Raw genomic sequence first — 21,203 nt, 5'->3', positions numbered from 1 at the left:
CTATATATATTTATTTATTAAGCATTTTCTTCATTAATTCATTCATTTTTCATATGGTAATTTATCTATGAACCATTTTCTTCATACTTATTAACTCATTTATAATGTAATTTATTTACTTTTCATTACGGCGCTGAATGGCTTCTTTGGCCCCAGTGCCTGGGCTTTTGCCCTAAAATTCATACATCCATCCATCCTATTCTGAAAGATATTTGAGAAAAACAATGACTCGCAGGCCACGAAATGCTTAGTAGCAGCCAAGCCACTACAAATCATTGAAAAGATGTAGAAACTGAGAAATCTGTTTTCTGAAGCCTTTGTCTCCCATTTGTCACCACCCGCTGCCCTCCAGAGAAGAATAGTGACGGTCCAATACTGTTCGTTGTTTTACACCTGGACGATTGTTCTGGCTGCATTTCTGTTGCTCTTGGAAGGTGTCTGTGCCTCTGGTGAAATGAATGGCATCATTTCCCACCAGAATCTGGGGCATCAAGTAGGCCTAGGACTGGCAGATCTGGTAACTAAAGGAAGCGGCGCTTGTCATCTCTTCGTGGTCTCGTCAGGAGGTAACTCAATTTTGCTCGACGCATTAAGGAGGTAATTATTCTATATTGGCCATCTTTGAAACGTATCTATTATATTTTGATTCCAGTGTGTCATACTTTCGAGAGTTTTAGATTATGAGTGCTTATCGTCATTTATATCTCAGTATCCGTTTGGTCTTTCAGTGCTTTGTAGGAGAGAGGCGACCTACTCTAAAGGAGAAATTCATCCTCGACTTCCTTGCTAGTTTTATCCATTTATTTTCACATTATGCTTTACCAGTGACGCATATACGCTGATACTTCCCATAATTTGTAGAATCCCTTTTTGATTCTTCGGAAAGAGAAAACAATTTATTGTTCAGAAAATATTTTTTTAATAACTTCTCCAGGTTCATGCAGGATCACAACAGGTGTTTTACCATAGTAACCTTGAATTACAATTTCGAAAAATCCACCTCATTTGTAAAAGAGACAAAGCTACTGAAAGAGGTCCTTATGAAGTCTTCTTGTTGGTCAATCGTCTTAGACTTAACTCATGAAGGAAGCTTTGTCATCAGGTAAGGAAATCAAGTTAATTTTCTTTATTTCCTCATTATACGCTACTGTTTTTTTTTCTCTCTCTCTCTCTCTGTACTTTCGCAACTGAAGATGTTCCAATCAGACAAATTTTGGAAGAAGTAACTTTCATTGCTGCCAAGATTATATAACGACTATAAGTTATATACATGCCTTATACTCGAACGGCAATAACCATATTTTTCATTAATATTTACTCCCATACCCTTAGGTTCTTACAGTCTTCCTCCTTGTCGCACCACTCTGCTGTTCCTGTCATCATGGTGGGGCCAAGCAGCGCCATAAAAACCAACCTCATCGGCAATGACACTTTCAGGAACTGTCTCAGGGCCCTTTACCTGGCAGTAAGTGACCGTGTACTGAAGACAATGCTTGCAAAACCTCTTTTTGGGAAAAAAGACTCTCATGATTCCACCTCCGGCCAGACCATCGAGGCATCAACAGCGAAAATTGGCTACGAAAATGGTATGGGACTGAATTCTGAAGTGTATAATTTAAAGAGAAAATTGTACTTTGATAATTTGCATGAAATATCAACTTGGGCTATTTTAAATGCTTTTCTTTGAGACAATAAGTTTTCATTTCTTAAAGTTGTATTTATTTTTTATGCTACACTCCAAATGTTGTCTTCATTTATACGTTGCCTTTCAATAGATAATTTCCAAGAGGTTATTTCTTTCGAGTTGTTTTCTTGGTATATTTTGCAAATTAATTTAATCTTTCCCATCTAAAGCTGTCATCCTTCCTACTTTATCAAATAGTTTCTTGATGGTTATAGTGATTATCATAATGCATTCTTCTGGATTCAACTAGTTGTCTTTTGATCTGCAGAAGTTCTGAAAGTGTTCCAGCGATGTCTGTTCTGTGAAGGCGGCAACGCTGGACTTCGACTGCTGTATCAGTGGCGCTTTGCAGAAGAACCTCCCCAGCACGTTGCCTTCCGAGGTACTACACAGCTTTTGCACATGTAACTTTCACAGGAGAAATGGAGCATGCAAGAGAGGGGAATAAGGAATTCACATTATTTAAAGGATATTTAACTGACTCTAGTGATCCCAGTTATAAAACAATTTCTACTGAAAGGAAACTTGCGTTTATACCTTAAAGTTAATGCTTAGTCGAGAGAAATACCAATAAAAAAACAAAATATAAAAAAAACCTTTATGGCGAATGGCCGTTAAGCTTGAAGGAGTAACATTGCGGTTGAAGAGACAAAAATACAATTTAAACTTTTATATTCATGGAAAGATGGAGCTACTAGTATGTTCATGTAAATCTTTCTGTTCTATTATCCACTGCCGCCATTTTTCTAGGTGATCTTAGACATTTCTCTTAATACCTTTGAATTGTACATGTCTCTTACTGAATGTCTTAACAATACTTGTGAAATGACATGATCCTTGAATAAAAATCCACGTAATGGAAAGACAACATTATTGTATCATGATAGTCTAAGTGAAGAAGTGAAATTTCATTTCGGAATATAAATGAGGTAACGAAGAGTTCAAAGGATATAATTAAATTAGATGGTATATACCACAATTCTTATATAAAATACATTGAATAACAATAGCAAAATTGTTATACATTTTAGTGAAACAACGAAAATAGTAACAAATAAATGTAGTAGAATGTTTCAAGTAGTTTCTGACTAACTTTACTTTGATCAAGGCAAATCAGTGTCACAAGAGCACGTCATCTGGCAACTTTAACATTTCGTTGGCAAACGTTGCCTTCAGTAGCTGATATCGGTGATAAAATTCTAGTCACTTATTTCCATGTCTAATTTGCACCGGAATTACCCAAAACGTTGACTGCCCTTGCAAATTTTCCACCAGACTAAAGCAAAATAATAGCTGCTTGATGTAAAATTTTCCACTAGAATCGAGCACAATAGTGGCTCCTTGATGCTGAATTTTTGCCCAAATCCAAAAAGATTCCAAAAGACGTGCTCTTGTAACACTTCCTGAAGTCAGTTGACTTCCAGACGAATCCCGCGACTTCAACGGCCACCAGTTTAACGTCGTTGGCCTGAAGAGAATGCCCTTGGTGAACCTGGAGAGGAAGTGGGAAGGACCGGTGGGCACAGTGAAGCCTCTCGATTCGGTGGGCATTCGTATGGCTGAGATTTTTCGCCAGAAATTTAACTTCAGGTGAGTGGCCATCTTGTAAGAGTCCTTAATTTTTTTTCCAAGATAGATAATGACGTTTGGAAGTGCTTAGTGAAATCTGAATATTGGTTATTATTATTCCTAGTAGTTATGTACCTCTATCGCCAGAAATTACGGTAACATGCGAAAAGTTGTAACGGGAAGTTTAGACTTGCCGTCAATATTTACTGCAATGTAAGACGGGGTCAGATGGCAATTCCCTAACCTGAGGACGTTAAGTACCATCCCGAGGCTATATGGGAGCTAGTTTAGAGACAGGCTGACCCTGAGCTAGAAGATGCAAAAATCCTTATTATTATTATTATTGTCGTTTTCCATAATATGAAAACCTGAAACAAATTTGGAGGGTTATTACCATGAACAGTAACCCTCCTCAGACACAGTGGAATGGTCAAATACAATGAGAGGAAACACGAAATACAGTGACGAGAGCAATAAGCAGACGGGATATTGTTTTTAGTTCCCACGTCTGGACAGCTTTCTTTAATAAATGCCGCTCTCCTGAATTATGCATTGGATTATAACTAAACCCGTTTCTCAACTTTCCTTGTCTACCAACAGCTACCTTCTCAGAGAACCGCCGGATGGCAACTGGGGACTGTTGCAGCCGAGCGGAAATTTCACGGGGATCGTAGGCACACTTCAGCACGAAAGGGCAGACTTCACCTTCATGCTGAACTCTTTGCCTGAGAGAATGGTGGCTATGGATGCCTCACGAACATACACCGACGATCCATTTATCATTATTTCTCCTATGCCAGCACCTCTGCCCAGGTCCTTAGCCATCGTCAGGCCATTTGAAGGTGAGGTCACAGTATTTTGGCCTCTTTGTAGCGTTGTAGGGTTTCATGATTAGCTATCAATGCACGCACTTGACATGAATTTTGTTGCAATCTACGTAATATCTTTCTTTTTTTATTTTATTTATTTATTTAGAGACGGACGCCAACATTTTTAATTTCTTTTGATTTTGTTTTGCATAGCAGAGACGGTATAACGTTTCGTTCAGCCCTACTATCTCACACCGGGTTTGGACTAGTATGAATATAAGCACCCATGGCAGCTATTGCTGAAGACTCAATACTAAGTTTATTCTCACTGGATCAACACTGCCTCACGCCTTTGAACCTCGCAGGGTGGTTGTGGGCATGCGTCATAGCAAGTTGCTTCTTTTCTGGCGTCATCTTGTGGCTCCTGCAGAAAGGATGGGCTCAAATTTCGAAGGAAAAGGGGATGGGATTCGCTCACTCAATGATATACGTATCGAGGATGCTCCTTGAGGACCCGGACTCGGGAAGGTTGGAAAGCATTTCGAGTCAGGTGAGAGCTTCTACATTTCAGTCTCTGCGACCTTATGCTTCGTGTCAGTCATTTGAACCCTGTATACAGTATTACAGAGAAACCTGTTATTACGAAGGTGCATTTAACTACCTTTTTGTAAAGTTTTGGATCTTTACATTTATTGACAACCAAGCGGGAGGATACAATATGAGATATCTCCTCTGAAATGAAAACACCTATAAATGAATTTTTGCTTTCAGGTTTGTTGAAACCTGAAAATTCAATAGAATATTAAAATTTTAGACTTAAAACGTATCCAAACTTAAGTATTTTCCTAAAATGGCCGAGATTCCATGATGGGGCACAGAGAGTTCTATAATGCCCGGAAAAAGAAGGCAACTGGATAACGGTGGGTAAGCGGTGTGATTATTGATAAGGCTCAAAATGACAAGAGTTTTGAACCCCGTTTTTTATTTCCCCCGACAAAGATGTTGATTGGCTGGTGGTCAGTTGGTTGTCTGATCATTCTCTTCTCGTATCAATCTGGCCTCATTGCTCATTTAACGGTGGTCAAGAACCAGAGGGCGATTGATTCTCTGGAGGATATCTTGGCCAGAGAGGGATGGACCTGGGGACGCGTGGAGTACACAGGGGCGACCTACATCTTCCTTTCAGAAAACCCAAGCCGAGTCTGGCAGGAAATATTCGCGAAAATGGAGGTAAATACTTTGACAGGATTTTCCATTTTTTTTCTCTCTCTTCTAATGATTGCTTACTCTGTTGCCGGTGAAAGTGAAATGATCAGTTTATTTCCTCAGCTTTCTTATCCCTTAATCATCTGTTTGCACAGTTTGAATCTCAGAGGTAAGAAGCCATGTCATAATAATTTACATATTTTACATATCTTGTACTGTTATTTTCAGGCTTAAAGGTAAAACTGCTAGAAGACCATTGCACTTATTAATCGCCGTTTTGTAGTTATCTTTTAATTACCTAAAGCATAAAGTAAAAAACAATAAGCTTTTATATATCATACTTCAAATTTATATATCACTTTCGTCTAATTCAATTCGTAACATAGGCAAAATTCCTTTTCCTCTTTTAATTGTCATTGACGAATATGAAAATATCAGGGGTAATACACGCACACATGTATATTATATATATATATATATATTATAATATATATATATACTATATTATATTATATATAATAGGATATATATATATATGATATATGATATATATATTACTATAATATATCTATATATATATATATATATATATTGTTTTCATTTTCTAACGCTTACCAAGAACGAAGAAGTATTATCTTGTACTATTCTTGTACTATTCACGACTTTCTGTATAATGGCTTTTTCGCTAGATGATCTCACTTCTTTTAGACATTGGCTCTATTTTTTCACAACCAAAACGAAGCCTGTGCTTCTCTCTCTCTCTCTCTCTCTCTCTCTCGTTGACAGTACTGTTTTTCCGGCAGGTTCTACCCGACGAAGTCCAGTTGGACAAGGTATTGCAAGGTGGTTACTCGCTGATATCCCGGAAATTCTGGGCCCTTCCTGATATCCTGAGAATAAAACGTCTGGGGCTACCGGTCCACAGAGGCACCACCGAATATCAAGTGTTTAACGGCTATTCTTGGGGCTTCAGGTATGTCTTCACTCCAAATGTTGATGTAAAGAATGCACTATATATATATATATATATATATAATATATATATATATATATATATATATATATATATATATATATATGAGTCTTATCACATCACCGTGATTCATATACACCTCTCGTGATAGCCGTTTGGTTTAAAGCGCTTCACTGTACGTCCTGAATTCTTGGTTCCGAAGTTCGCGCCCATAAACGACGAATTTCCTATTAACTAAGAAAAAAAGAAAAAAATCCCCTTCGGTTAAAAGACATTTGTAGCTTAATGTACTGCGTATATATATATATATATATATATATATATATATATATATATATATATATATATATATGTATATATATATATATATATATATATATGATATTATATATATATATATATATATATATATATATATATATATATATATATATATATATATATATATATATATATATATATATATATATATTCTTGACGTTAGTCAGCATTATCCCATGTGTAGTCTACCAAGACATCGGAAGATGAGCTTTTGCTCTCTCGAAGGAGCCAGCCAGAGTTGAAGTGCCACAATTAACTTGTTAATGGTTCTTTTGTTGGTAGGTCAAGGCCGTATTTAACCCAATGCCTGTCTACCAGGTCACTCCGGGGTCACCAGTGTAAAGTAAAAATATACATATGCATTCTGAAGTCAATATATTCATTCTAGGAATTAAGCCTGCTTTTCATACATCATTTGAGTGGGAATGTAGTTACACGTTAGTCAGTCATGTGTAAGACTAAGACCCACTGTCAGGTAATGTCTGTGACATATTAGCACGTGACTGGATGCTAATTGTTACTGACTGATTATCATGGTGGTTAAACCACGGTTTGATCATGCAGCTTTTTGCTTGACATGCAAAAAACTAGGAAGATGCTTTAAGTGCCTGTGGAAGTGATGGTTGGAGTGCTTGAAGGAATTGTTGAGGCAACTTTTGTTTGTGGAAGTGACGTGTGAATGTTAAATGCGAATGTAAGAAGATCGGTTAAAGCTTAGGGATTAAATGCTTAAGCCGTGGCATAAGGAAAACATAAACACTGAGAAATGCAGAAATATGAAGAAGTTGTGCAAATGTTTAGCGCAGGTGTGCTCATCATAGATTCAAACATAACCGAATATCATACAACCTATAACCATCTTCCCGACGAGCTTTCTCTTTTTCTCAGGAAGGGATTCCCGGTACTGTCAACTCTCGACAAAATTCAACAGAGACTTCTCGAAGCAGGCCTCATTGACCTTTGGATGGATCAGATCACCGAAATCATGGCTCGCGACCCGAGCTCTGCCAAACCCGTCAATCTTGAGCTGAGGAAAAGGGAAAGCCTTGAAAACCAGGGGTCACAGGTATCACTCCAAGACATTCGTTGTTGCTGGTGTTCATTGCGAAAAATAAACCCGCGGTTAATGTGTTTGGCTGTAAGGGCTGGGATCTTGAAAATGCACGTATTAATATACTGAATACACACACACACACCCGCACGCACGAATAGATGTATATGTTTGTGTGTAGTATGTGTGAATGTATGTAAGTAGGTATGTACAACCTCTGTCATAAAAAAACAACGTGATATATATATATATATATATATATAATATGATATATATATATATATATATATGTGTGTTGTGGTGTGTGTGTGTGTGTGTGTGTGTGTGTGTGTGTGCGAATTTATGTATGTATACATGGACAACTTCTATCACGGTAAAAACAACGTGATTCTTAGATGAAAAAATGTAAAAAAATGTATATATGATATGTACGTATATATACATATATATTTTACAGGACGCTCGTGTGCTGACCACGGAACATCTGCAAGGCGCCTTCTTTCTGATGTTCATAGGATACGGGATCTCCGTAGTTGCTATGTCCATAGAACTTCTTCACTATGCTACCGCTTCCACCGTCTAAACGTTTACCGTAGGACTGCTGAAATTACCATGATTATTATTGCTACTAAAAATGTTCTAACATTCAAAATAGTGGAATAAGCTTAGATGGACGTTTATTTACCCAGCAGTTTTCTGTTCACGTACGAAATAAAAGGCAAAGAGAAGTGAAAACCTACACAATCAATCATTTTAGGTCGACGTTTTGCTTCATTCCTTCAAAATGCAACCGGTTTATGTATTTTTAAGATATGAAAGGTTTTCTTTTGCTCGGCAACTTTAACAATGTATTCTGCTCTTTTTTGTGATTGTACTCCCCGCCCCAAAAAGGAAATAAAAACAAATAGCAAACATATGGAGGGTTCTATGCTTAACAGATTCCTTATTTCAATATTGGTGGTGGTATTTCAATAGCTATATGATTGGAAATTCTGTACATTGTGTTACTAATAAAAATATGTACACAAACTCTATACATGAAATTGCGTCACTTCTTCGTTTAATGCCATTCATAAATCTACTGTTACTTCTCTCACTTTCCCAATGAAACCCATCGTATCATATGATACAATAACGGAGTGTACTGAGTCCCTTGTGCAGGTTGTAAATGTCTACAAGGGAATCAGGAAGATTTGTAGTTCAGTGACTGAGGGAACATAGATATGCAGTGAGAAGGGAAGATGTGAATAATGCTTTTTTCATGCAAATATCAACAATGAACCCTAGTGTTGATTGGCAAGAGAGTAAATTGCTTTGTAAAACACACGATACACAGAAAAGGAAGATAGTTGAAGCTGCCTTCACTGGAGTGGCTAGCGTTAGCGGCGCCCGGGGCAGACTGAATGTGCCGCCCCATTCCCATGCTAAAAAGTACTCAAGTGGTGGAAATGAAGCCTTAAAATCTCAGTCATTTATCTTATCTCATAAAGCTACAACAAAAGCACCACAGCAGATTTACAACGGAATCCTGCTTGCTTTGTTAGAATCGAATTAGCTAATAACAACATCAAAAGATGCCAGAGTGCCGCCGCCCGACTGTGGCAGCCTGGGCTGACCGCAACCCCCTCCCCCCACTTTAGTTATGCCACTGCTTCACTGGCAAAGGACTCTTCTAACTGCCTCGGGGTAATCTTAAGCTCAGACTACATAAATGCAAGGCCACCAACAATTTTCTTCTCAAAGGGACTTAAAAAAAGAGCACATACTATGGGGGATGTGAATTAGTTACCAAAAATTAAATTCAGTCTAAACCTTAACAGATTCTAGTATAGGACTAACATCCTGCTCTGCCATCAGGATATGCTTTTCCTATACACAGAAGGAGGAGCAAGAGTCGCATGTTACAGCTCCTGGCTAATATGGATGAAGAAGAATGGCAAAGGAAGCAAAATTTATCGTTTAATGCGCACATGTTGCGCGGACGTTTCTGTCTATTGTTGCCATGGTGTCCGGAGTTGTTGTACCGATGTCACACATAATCCCTTCATGGCCACCGATTTCGAGGCCTTTCGTTGCAAGATTTCATCCTACTTCTTCTAGAACCTACCAGCCTAGCATGGCGGGATGGACAGATTTTGATTAACCAAATCAACAAGCAGATTTTTCAATCATCTCCATGTAAGGAAACAACAGTCACCTATGGTATCATCATTAGCCCCACCATTTTGGGGTATAAAAGCTTCTGTAGAATCTCCCACTGGGGAAAAACAATCTGCATTTTGTTTAGAGATGGCTTGGCATCTGTGACAAAGAGAAGCAGCCTGTCCATTCATCTGGAAGCTTAGAGAGGGTCAATACCAATTGCTATCCCAACCTGGATGTAGCCACTTGTGTCTACAATCCCGCTCTAAATGCGCCACTTTCATATCTTTTCTTTATGCTCTTGCCACAAAGTGTAATTTCATTTTAGTACTACTTTTCATTTCATGTCCCGTAGCTCTGCTTGTGAGGGGAGTAGACGAGCTACATGGCTATTATATTAGCACTCGAGAGAGTCAGGATTTGTCCCGGATTTTGTAAGAGTTAGTCTCTGAAGCCAGATCTGAGTCCTTCTCGACCCTCTTCCTAGAGGACTGTGTTGTTGGCAGTGACCCGGATATTATTATTATCATCATATTCATAAGCTGAAACCTATTCACATAGAACAAGCCTACTATCCTCAAATTCAAATGAAGTGAGTAATTGCTCAATTATGCTCCTTGTTTGTACAAAGACATCAGATGATCAGAAGGAGCCTAACAAACAGTAAAATAAGCACAAGAGTACGCATGGATTCGATTGCTTTTAAAGGAATAGCTTTCGTATTGAAACAAATGTATACAAATATATATATGCCTTCACCTTTTCCCCATTTCCATCCATAAGACATATCTGAGTCTTGTGTAATTTGTGCCAGCATGTGAAAAGGAAGAGAGGTAGGAGAAGGGTACTAAACAGTATGGGCATAATGCCCCTTGCATGTAATACAGTCCTTAAAAACCAGCAATGCTTCTTGACAAACTTTTAAAAATCCAAACACCATACATTCTCAAAAAGTTAAGCACGGATTTTATGCCTGTATGCATTCTTACAATGTGAAAAATAGATAATAAATGTAGTCAAATGATAACATTTAAGCATCCGGTGGAGTTTCCTACACGATTACTTAAAATGATATTCTTGCTAATCCTGGCTTTGGAACAAATTCTGTTCCTGTTCAAAAATCAGTTCAATAGGCCTATTAAATGAGGCACTTCATTATCAGAATTAGGGTTTTTAAGATACATGAGCTCAAGACGAAGGGCGTTGTCTAGCATTATAATCAAATAGTTAATGATTATCTTTACAGGGTTAACCTGACTTTTCTTCAATTTAAACATAACAGTAAACAGAGCCACTGTAATGCCTAATAATTGAACTACAATGCATTTCAGGGACGGCGAGTTATCGTTTTTCTCAAATATCTTTCAAACTAATCATTTGATCGAAACGGTACTTTGACACAGTGTACAATACACCTCCCCCTAAGTTTTGGTAATATGGTGCATTGTCAAATGGTGTTAGTTAATTAAGTCGTATGAACCAACAGGAGTCATTCACAGATTCGAAGACCAGCTATCACCCATTCCCTCTCCCTCCCTCCCTCTCTCTGAATAATCAGGCGGCATATGAAAGAGGAAAACTTAAAGCTACAACTACAGAAAGATTTATGAAAAGAGATACATGCGCTGTAGGAGAGGAAAGTCTATTAGCTGAAACGCGTCATGCGATAATTCATACGATCATGGGCGTAATGTCTGTCTCTGTCTGTCTGTCTGTCTGTCATTCAATTACGGCCAAACGGCTGGTCAGATGGGCATGAAACTTGGCAGGGTTATGGTGGGGACCCCTAAGATGGTTTGTCATGGGGTTTCATCCAACCTAAGCCCCTCCTTTGTAGGGGTTGGGGGTGAGAAGGGATTCCCTGAAACGGAGCTGTTTCTGGCCGTGAAACGAGGCTGGTTATTCCCGTAGACTTAGTTACTTTACGATTTTTCAAACATAATTTCTGTACAACTTCCCCAGAGAAAGTCGCGAATATTTCAGCTCGGACACAATAGAAGATGAAAACTATCATCAATATCCACAAGATTTATTGAATAACTTAAATCCATCGGGACTGCCAGTGCACAAAATAACGTTGAAGAAGTACAGCCCGGTAATGTTGCTTCGGAATTTCGATCCTGCCAATGGACATTGCAACGGAACATCCTCCGGATTCGTCTGATGCCTTCGGACAACCAGTTTCCGTTCCAGTTACGGCGCAAGCAGTTTCCCATCAACCTGGCCTTTGCATTCACTGCAAACAAGTCGCAGGGCCAGACTTTGGATCGTGTTGGTGTGTTTCTGCCGTCACCCATGTTCATGCATGGCCAACTGTATGTGGCGATGAGCAGAGCAACTGACTCTGCCAACTTGGAATGAAGTTGAGGACAAACTGATAATATTGTGTACAAAGAGGTTCTGTACTAGGTATGTATAAAAATCGCCCTTATTTTAATATTGCTGAACAAATAGTACATATAAATTTTTCACTTCTGCACCCGTATTTTATCACCCATCGTAAATGGGTCAGTTTGTTAGTAAGTATAATGTCAGATTTCCCTAGCAAAGGTCAGGTTAGTCTCTCTTAAGTATATCTTAGTTCCACCAGACCACTGAGTTGATTAACAGCTCTCCTAGGGCTGAACCGAAGGATTAGATATTTTTACGTGGCTAGGAACCAACTGGTTACCTAGCAACTGGAGATTAACAGCTCTTATAGGGCTGACCCGAAGGATTAGATGTTTTTACCTGGCTAGGAACGAACTAGTTACCTAGCAACTGGAGATTAACAGCTCTCATAGGGCTGACCCGAAGGATTAGATATTTTTACGTGGCTAGGAACCAACTGGTTACCTTGCAACTGGAGATTAACAGCTCTCATAGGGCTGACCCGAAGGATTAGATATTTTCACGTGGCTAGGAACCAACTGGTTACCTAGCAACTGGAGATTAACAGCTCTCCTAGGGCTGACCCGAAGGACTAGATATTTTTACGTGGCTAGGAACCAACTGGTTACCTAGCAACTGGACCGACAGCTTATTGTGGGATCCGAACCACATCGAGAAATGAATTTCTATCATCAGAAATAAATTCTTCTAATTTCGCGGTTAGATCTCTCTTACGGGTGTGAGAACTGCCCGGAGGTGACGCACTCATATTGAACATACATTTTTCAGTGGTCGATTTGCCTGTTAAATGATGCCGTATTTCTCTGACGCAGTTTCATACATAAAAGAAGAAGGATGTCAGATTTGAATGAAGCTGAACAGAACGGCCGGATTACGACCTCGCTTTTCCAATTTGAAAAGAACGTTGACTGGCACTTTGAAGTATTAGGCTTCTTTTTGTTATCTGCGACAATGCAACATCTCAGTCTAGAAAGCGTCCTTTACTTGTTTCGTATTTAGTAAGGATAACTTCTGTAAATGTTCACTTGTTTTATACACACACACACACACATACACACACACACGCGCACACACACACACACACACACACACACACACACACACACACATATATATATATATATATATATATATATATATATATATATATATATATATATGTGTGTGTGTGTGTGTGTGTGTGTTTTATTTGAAATTTCGTCCTTTATTTTCTGCTCTTTTGTAAACGTTCTTAGAAACAAAAATGTTGTGGTCTGTATAATTTAGCATTCTTGTTAATCTACCACTAATATTAGCAAATGTTTGTATGACAAATATTTTAATGTTTACATTTGATATCGGCTTTGTTATCGAGGCAAATACAAGGGAAAAAATCAGCATTGTCTTCATTTTCAAACATGTATTCATAAAATGACGAAAGATAATTCAAATTCGTATAAAAGCGTGACAGTGAATAGCCATTTGAGATAGGTATAATAATTGAGTACTGAAAGGAAATGAAGCAAAACTTTATAGTTACCCCTTATAACCGTCTAGTTTTCTTACATGTTCATGAGACCACTACTAGACTCCAATACGACTACATTATTTTTAAAGTAGTTTTTACTTTCATTTGTCAATTTTCTTTAGGACGCATATAAACTGAAGTTGCAAGGAAAAATTCCCTACTTTCCATGTACGATTATGCAAACGTGCCCGTGTCCCAGACATCAAGAACTAGCAAGAATCAAGTTCACACTGCTCACTTTTCCTGATACCGAGCTGCGGTTACGTTGCTCTCTCTCTCTCTCTCTCTCTCTCTCTCTCTCTCTCTCTCTCTCTCTCTCTCTCTCTCAGGGAAGAAACGAGGGAACAGAATAATGACTCAGGGAGAAGACGAAAAGGGACAGGGGGAGACCGCAGAGGAACGGTAGGGTCATGAATGGTGCAAACTGCAGCAGCGCCCAAAAAGCGATGACTCAAAAAGATTTTCGTCATCACAACAAGATAACAGCCAGTATCATGAGAGCTACTCCGTGTTATCACTGCTATCGCCATGGTCGAGGCAGAGATACCGAGTTAGTCTTGATTAGCAAACCCGCGTAACAGCACGGCTGCGTGTTCCTCCACGCCCATGAGAGCCCCTGCTAGAGAGTGGATATATTACAGGAGACCTTAGCCGACCCTTCGTCCCCTTCCCCAGGCACCTTCTCGTCTGTCAGGTGAGGAGGCCCTGCACGGCGTGATGCCGCGGCGCTCGCTTCATCGGTGATAATTTTAGAGTGCATTGGCGGCAGTAGATGGCTTTCTTTGTGAGTTTATGAGTGTGTGTGGGTATGTGTATCAGTGTATGGGTGTGACACTGGGTGGCGATGGCAGTAAGTGGTATGGCCTCCGAGCACCGCTGTTCTGTTCGTATAGTCTTGAAATGAATGACCAGAGAAGGAGTTATTCATCATGTGATCCATTGCCATATCTTCACACCTGTGTAACTCGTTCATCTCCTCGTGTAAATTGATCCAAAGTGACAGAACATGATCTTAATAAAGTGTGGCACGAATAATGGATAGCATATTGGAAATTAGTGTTCTCTTAACTAAGACTGTGGTATCAAGTGAGTGAATAAGTTATATGTGATTTTATGCCGCAAATAATAAAGTAAGATAAGCGAAATCATAGAAATTGTAAAAACAGCTTATTACGCATAAGCATATGCATTTAAATAACAGGCTGTCATTATATACATATATGTGTGTGTGTGTGCGTGCGTATAAATGTGTGACCATATGAGATCAAGAATATTCCAGTAGAATGAAAATGTCAACGTATTATTTAAAATGAAGGTACAAGTAATTTTAAGGACGTTTTGTTGGCACTCTCTCTCTCTCTCTCTCTCTCTCTCTCTCTCTCTCTCTCTCTCAAGTGCCTATATCTCGATTATAATACCCTGGGGTGGAAGTCATTTTGTGTCTTAGTATTTGTGAGCAAGAAAAAGTCCCGCATATATGTGACGCACACACGAACGTACATACATACTTACATACTACATACATACTTACATATTAACATACATTATTATATAATATATATATATATATATCTATATATATATATATATAATATTATTATATATAATGTATAATATAATATATATATATGTTATATATATATATATATTATTATTATATATACATATATATAGAATATACATGTGCATACATACATGTACATATATACTATATTATATAGTATATTTATATATACTATGTATATATAAACTATATGCATAATATATATATATATATATATATATAATATATCAATACTATAATGGCCGTAATGTCTGTTCTGTCTGTCTGTCTGTCTGTCATTCAATCACAGCCAAACGGCTGGTCAGATGGGCATGAAACTTGGCAGGGTTATGGTGGGGACCCCTAAGATGGTTAGTAATGGGGTTTCATCCAACCTAACCCTCTTTTGTAGGGGTTGGGGGTGAGAAGGGATTCCCTGAAACGGAGCTGTTTCTGGCCATGAAACGAGGCTGGTTATTCTGTAGACTTAGTTACTTTACGATTTTTCCATACATAACTTCTGTACAACTTCCCCGGTGAAAGTCGCGAATATTTCAGCTCGGACACAATAGAAGATGAAAATTATACAATCAATCCGCAAGATTTTTTTAATAACTTGAATCCATCGGGACTGCCAGTGCACAAAATACGTTGAAGAAGTACTGCTCGGTAATGTTACTTCGAAATTTCGATCCTGCCGATGGACATAATAAAAAGGAAACTGACAAGTTCCTACTTTCTATCTTTTTTGGAAGACACAGGATCATAAGAGCATTTATCAGTAGCCAGTAACGCACTGACATACAAGTTGCGTCTTTGCAGTAACATAATGAAAAGAAAGATACTTATTATTCTTCGTATCACCGTGCAAAGTAATCGACAAAGAAACGAACCAATCAAGATCCCTGTTCCGTTAAATGAAAGTCACCGACAAGAGAGAGAGAGAGAGACAGAGAGAGAGAGAGAAAGAAAAGCCATTTAACGACATTAATGCACTACAATTTTATAAGTATCTTGCTATCGAAAAATGAGAGAGAGAAAGAGAGAAGAGATAATTTGTGATTTGAGAGCTGAGTAATCCGATAATCCCATCACCGTCTTCGTTACTTGACTTTCATTAAGAAAGAGAGAGAGAGAGCGAGAGTGAGAGGGAGAGAGAGAGAAGAGAGAGAGAGAGAGAATCATTAAAAGAGGGATAAACAATAATGAATACGAACTACTTTACTTTCATTGATCAGTCCCTTCACTTACTTTAAGAGAGAGAGAGAGAGAGAGAGAGAGAGAGACAGACGAATACATTAAAAGATGGGAACAATGAATAAGAATTTCTCTGCGTTCAGTGATCGTCCCTTGAATTACATTACGAGAGAGAGAGAGAGAGAGAGGAGAGAGAGAGAGAGAGAGAGAGAGAGAGAGAGACTATTTGTGTAATCGCCCTTATTTTAATATTTGCTGAACAAAAGTACATACAAATTTTTCACTTCTGCACCGTATTTTATCACCCCGCCCATCGTAGATGGGTAAGTTTGCTAGTATATTTAATAGTCACTAGGGGCTTTAGCCCCCTTCAGGGGATAACTCCAGAATGATTTGTGGACGGTGGGACGGCCTCGAATCACATATCTAGCGAATGCAAGCCCTATACTCTACCTTGAGTTGTTTTACCAGCTATATATATGTGTGTATACATATATATCCACCACACACACACACACACACACACACACACATATATATATATATATATATATATATATATATATATATCATATATATATATATATATATATATATATATATATATATATATATATATATACATTATATATATATATATATACACTATATTTATATATACTTAAGAAATCTTGACTCGCAATTTGGGAATGGAGATAAAGCTGAAGGCGAATTTAATCAGGAGTAGGGCTACCAAGGTAAATTTGCCGGGGTGATGAAGCAATGAATATGAATGTGAAAGGTAAAAGAATTAAAACAATAGTTTTGTATAAATGTTTTTAAGTAAAAATGGAAACAAATGACAGTTAAATGAAACCAGAATAGAGTCAGATAATAAACAGTGATGAAGGGATCGTTCCACCAACTCTGTGGAACGTAAATGAAATGAAGAATGAACACGTTGAAATGTGCTTACGCTAATGATGTAATACAGGAAAGTTTGAAATGTTGAGAGTCAGCGGATATACGAAGAGCTAATTGAAAGATTATCTTGGTTGGTAGTGTAATCAGCTTATGATGGTAAAGACACTTCGAGTGAAGAGAGAGTAAGATTTAGAAGTAACTGGGGGCTGGATGTGGAGAAGACGAAAAAGTACTGAATGGATAGGCCTTCATACCGAGGAGGCGAAGGAAATCATGAACGATGGGTGCGTGGCGTTTGGGTTGAAAGACATTCGAAATGTTGGAGAGAACCGTCTCTTTAGGCTTATGAGCAACCATGCTGATGAATATTTGTCCACAGGAGATTCATCATTCAATTCGACGTGAATGCATCGGTGTTGTATATAAGTAAGCAAATTCTGGCAGACTTGCTTTAGGATCTGAAGTATATATATAATTTTGCCATAACTTTAATACGTGAGCAAACACCATTGTTATCAGTCCATGAAATGAATACAAGCCTTGTTTTACATCGCATTAAGCTTTTAGTTGTCTGTAAAAGAAAACTATTAAGATGGCTATTTGTCTCCCCGATCGCACTTTTTTCTGTCAGCCCTCAGATCTTAAAAACTACTGAGGCTCTTAGAGGGCTGAAAATTAATATGTTGATCATCCATTCCTCCAGCCATCAAACAAACATACCAAATTGCAGCCCTCTAGCTTCAGTAGATTTTATTTTATTTAAGGTTAAAGTTGGCGATGATCATGTGTCTGGCACTGCTACAGGTGCCAACGCACATTCCACCACCGGAAGTTACATGAGCCGCGGATGAGAGTTTCATGGGACGTGGCTAAGAATTTCCTGCAGCATTATGCGTTGTGCAGAAAACTTGATTGCGCCGAAGAAACTTCGTCGTATTTTTGTCTTGTTTCATGATGCAGTGGCTCCTTTCCTATTAAAGTAAATCCCGACATAAATTTTCAACTTTAGAATACTTTGTAGAGGTGTACGTCATTCTTATCTATGACTCAAGCATTCTTATCAACTGCAAGATTTCATCTAGATAACAAGCACCCAGTCCAACCAAAGATTTTTGATGATTGATTAGAAAATATTCCTTGTAAGGATTTGATTACTAAGAAAATTTCAGCTCTCTGGAAGTTTTGTTTTACATAGTACTTACATATATATATATATATATATATATATATATATACATGTATATATATATGTATATGCATATATGTATGTATATATAAATGAACGTATAGAAGCTCTAGAAAAAGTACAGCTCCTCAAGTACATCGGATCTGTTATTCCAACTTCGCTGAAGAATGTTTCTGTCTCTCCTTAAGGACACATCTTCCCAACCCTCCCTGTCAATCTCCTTTCTTATTCCATCCAAGAGAAATAGTCGTAGGTCTTCCTGTCACATTATTCCATGATTATGAGGTGATTAATGCAATTTTTTTCTCTCTTTTCCAGGAAAATAACCAAAGAACCAAAGACTTCTCCAGTTTAGCCGCCACAAGAAAAGGGCCTCATGTCGATGAGAAAGAAATCAGGTTTGAGGATAACCAACTTCGGGAAGGAAAATCCTCCAGCGCCACCAGCAAGGAACTCCTCTATGATGTAAGGAACAGAGAGAGACAGAGAGAGACAGAGAGTGATAGAGAGAGAGAGAGAGAGAGAGAGAGAGAGAGAGAGAAACTTGAGAAAAGTGTTTAGCTACAGACTGCTTATGAGACACCGAGTGTTCAGTTATATGAACCCAATAGATGAATGATACGATAACTTGAAATACCATCGACTTCTTAATGTAGGATAAAACGGCTAATTCTGTAATTTTATAAAAGTTCAGAAAGTGGCCCAATGCTACTCTTTCTTTCTTACACTCTGTGCTAACATAAGTATATACATACTACATACACAAGTTTATATATCTATATATATATATATATATATATATATATATATATATATATATATATACATATATATAAAGATATATATGTATATATTTATATATATGTGTGCGTGTGTGTGTGTGCATGTACTCTTATAAACGTACATAGTAGCAAGGCAAGAGTGTTCAGTGTCACTCGGCATTGGTGATTCACCACAAGGTAAGTGTCGTGATGACACATGTCATGAGTTGAGGAATGACGACCCTCATTCACAATCAGGTTTCTATTGGCGCTGCTTGTCTGGTTTTTCGGAACTTCTGACAGCTTCAGAACTAATATGATGGTAGACGCAGAATTGTATTTAAAATGCAGACGTGTATGTTCATTTTATATGAACACAGACACACACACACACACACACACACACACATATATATATATATATATATATATATATATATATTATATATATATGTGTGTGTGTGTGTGTGTGTGTGTGTGTGTGTGTGTGTGTGTATGTGTGTGTCTTTATTGTCTGATGACGATAGTAGGGCTTGCTAGGTATACTTTTCGTTTTATTAAGTGAACTGTACTCCTGTACGCGTATATATGTATATATATGCCTATACAGATACATGTATTTGTATTATATATACGCGCATACATTTGTTTGTAAGTATGTCTCTATGTATATGCGTGTTGGTGTGGTTTGTTTGTAAACTCGCAGGTAAGAGAGAGCTTCCGTGGATCATGCAATATGTACAGTCACTGATTAAATCCAAACCTAATTCTACCCATTATGTGTGTGTACACACACACACACACACACACACACACATATATATATATATATATATATATATATATATATATGATAAAAAATAAGACTACTATTATCTTAACCAACAAAAGGTTTATCATTTTTTAACAGTTTCCTTGTCGAGCGAATCGATGTATTATTTACTTTCATAACTAGGCGTCTTTAAAGCGGCGTGACTGAATCTTCGTGATGTCACAAAAGAAACCCTTTGAAAAGTCTACTCTGCGTCTGCGGTTTAACTGGTTTTACTACGGTTATGACTCACGCCTCTCGCGCTGCCTGTTGTAGTTGCCGAATGCTTCCGAGCAGGCTATTTCCACGGTTATTTTACTAGTTCTATCAACTAACATGTCTGTATATTTTTGTCATTTGTACGAAATTTCAGATAAAAACATAATCTTCTTGGAAACAGTTCTATAAACAAACATTCCTGTATAATTTTGTCATTTGTACGACATTACATATAAAATCATAATCTGCTTGGAAGCATTCGGCAATTAAATCAGGCAAATTGTTCAGTGGTTTCCTATAGAGAATGCATGATGGTGAATACGGGTGATCCAACTTAGCATTTGAAGTATATCTTTTATTTTACTGTGTCTTAATACAGGCCTCACTATGACCCATTACTGCTTTTTTCAATACAGTGAAGACAGGGGAAGCACACCAACAGGTCAAGAAACTCATATTTATTAGGTTGCAACGTTTCGAAGCCAACCAGCAGGCCTCATTTTCAAGCTATAAAGTAACAATATCTAATTAGTACAATAAAATTAAGTTACCATATCAAAATGCACAATATAAGATACAATAAAACAATGACAGTTAAAGATACGAATAAGGACCAACCGTTGTGTGTGGAGACAGGAAGGACTAACCAAAAACCGTACACAGTTCACGAGGGGTAAAGAGATTTTGGGCAGAGCTTCCAATCGTAAGATTTTAGCAATTAATGAATCATTGCTTATTAAAAAACTGGTCCCTTCCCTGAACACCCATGCCACGTCTACACCTCTTTACCTCTCGTGAACTGTACATTTTTTTGGTTAGTCCTTCCTGTCTCCACACTCAACGGTTGGTCCTTATTTGTATTTTTAACTGTGTTTGTTTTTTTGTACCTTATATTGTTTATTTTAATACTGAAACAATTTTATTGTACTA

The 21,203-nt window shown here is 37.8% G+C and overlaps 2 protein-coding genes across 4 annotated transcripts in view; both read left to right on the top strand.

Moving 5' to 3' along the window:
• The first annotated feature begins 365 nt into the window (after nucleotides 1-365).
• LOC135220928 (uncharacterized) lies at nucleotides 366-8,513 on the top strand. Its single transcript, XM_064258588.1, has 11 exons — nucleotides 366-597; nucleotides 935-1,102; nucleotides 1,333-1,586; nucleotides 1,953-2,066; nucleotides 3,109-3,274; nucleotides 3,854-4,095; nucleotides 4,428-4,612; nucleotides 5,062-5,292; nucleotides 6,072-6,241; nucleotides 7,451-7,628; nucleotides 8,071-8,513. The coding sequence occupies exons 1-11, from the start codon at nucleotides 455-457 to the stop codon at nucleotides 8,194-8,196; spliced, it is 1,977 nt and encodes a 658-aa protein (XP_064114658.1). The 5' UTR covers nucleotides 366-454; the 3' UTR covers nucleotides 8,197-8,513.
• A 5,679-nt stretch (nucleotides 8,514-14,192) lies between these two features.
• LOC135224769 (serine/threonine-protein kinase PAK 1-like) overlaps nucleotides 14,193-21,203 on the top strand; it is a 28,734-nt gene continuing 21,723 nt past the window's right edge. Inside the window, exons 1-2 of one of the 3 annotated variants that reach the window (XM_064264095.1) lie at nucleotides 14,193-14,347; nucleotides 18,801-18,947. In XM_064264095.1, the coding sequence (XP_064120165.1) occupies nucleotides 18,859-18,947 (89 nt within the window). In that variant the 5' untranslated portion in view covers nucleotides 14,193-14,347; nucleotides 18,801-18,858. Of the gene's footprint in view, nucleotides 14,438-14,519; nucleotides 14,740-18,800; nucleotides 18,948-21,203 lie in introns of those variants that run through there. The other 2 variants (XM_064264101.1, XM_064264106.1) reach the window with 2 other exon arrangements.

The sequence above is a fragment of the Macrobrachium nipponense genome, chromosome 20, assembly GCF_015104395.2.
Source record: "Macrobrachium nipponense isolate FS-2020 chromosome 20, ASM1510439v2, whole genome shotgun sequence".
Taxonomy (NCBI): Eukaryota; Metazoa; Arthropoda; class Malacostraca; order Decapoda; family Palaemonidae; genus Macrobrachium; species Macrobrachium nipponense.
This window is presented reverse-complemented; position numbering and strand designations above follow the sequence as displayed.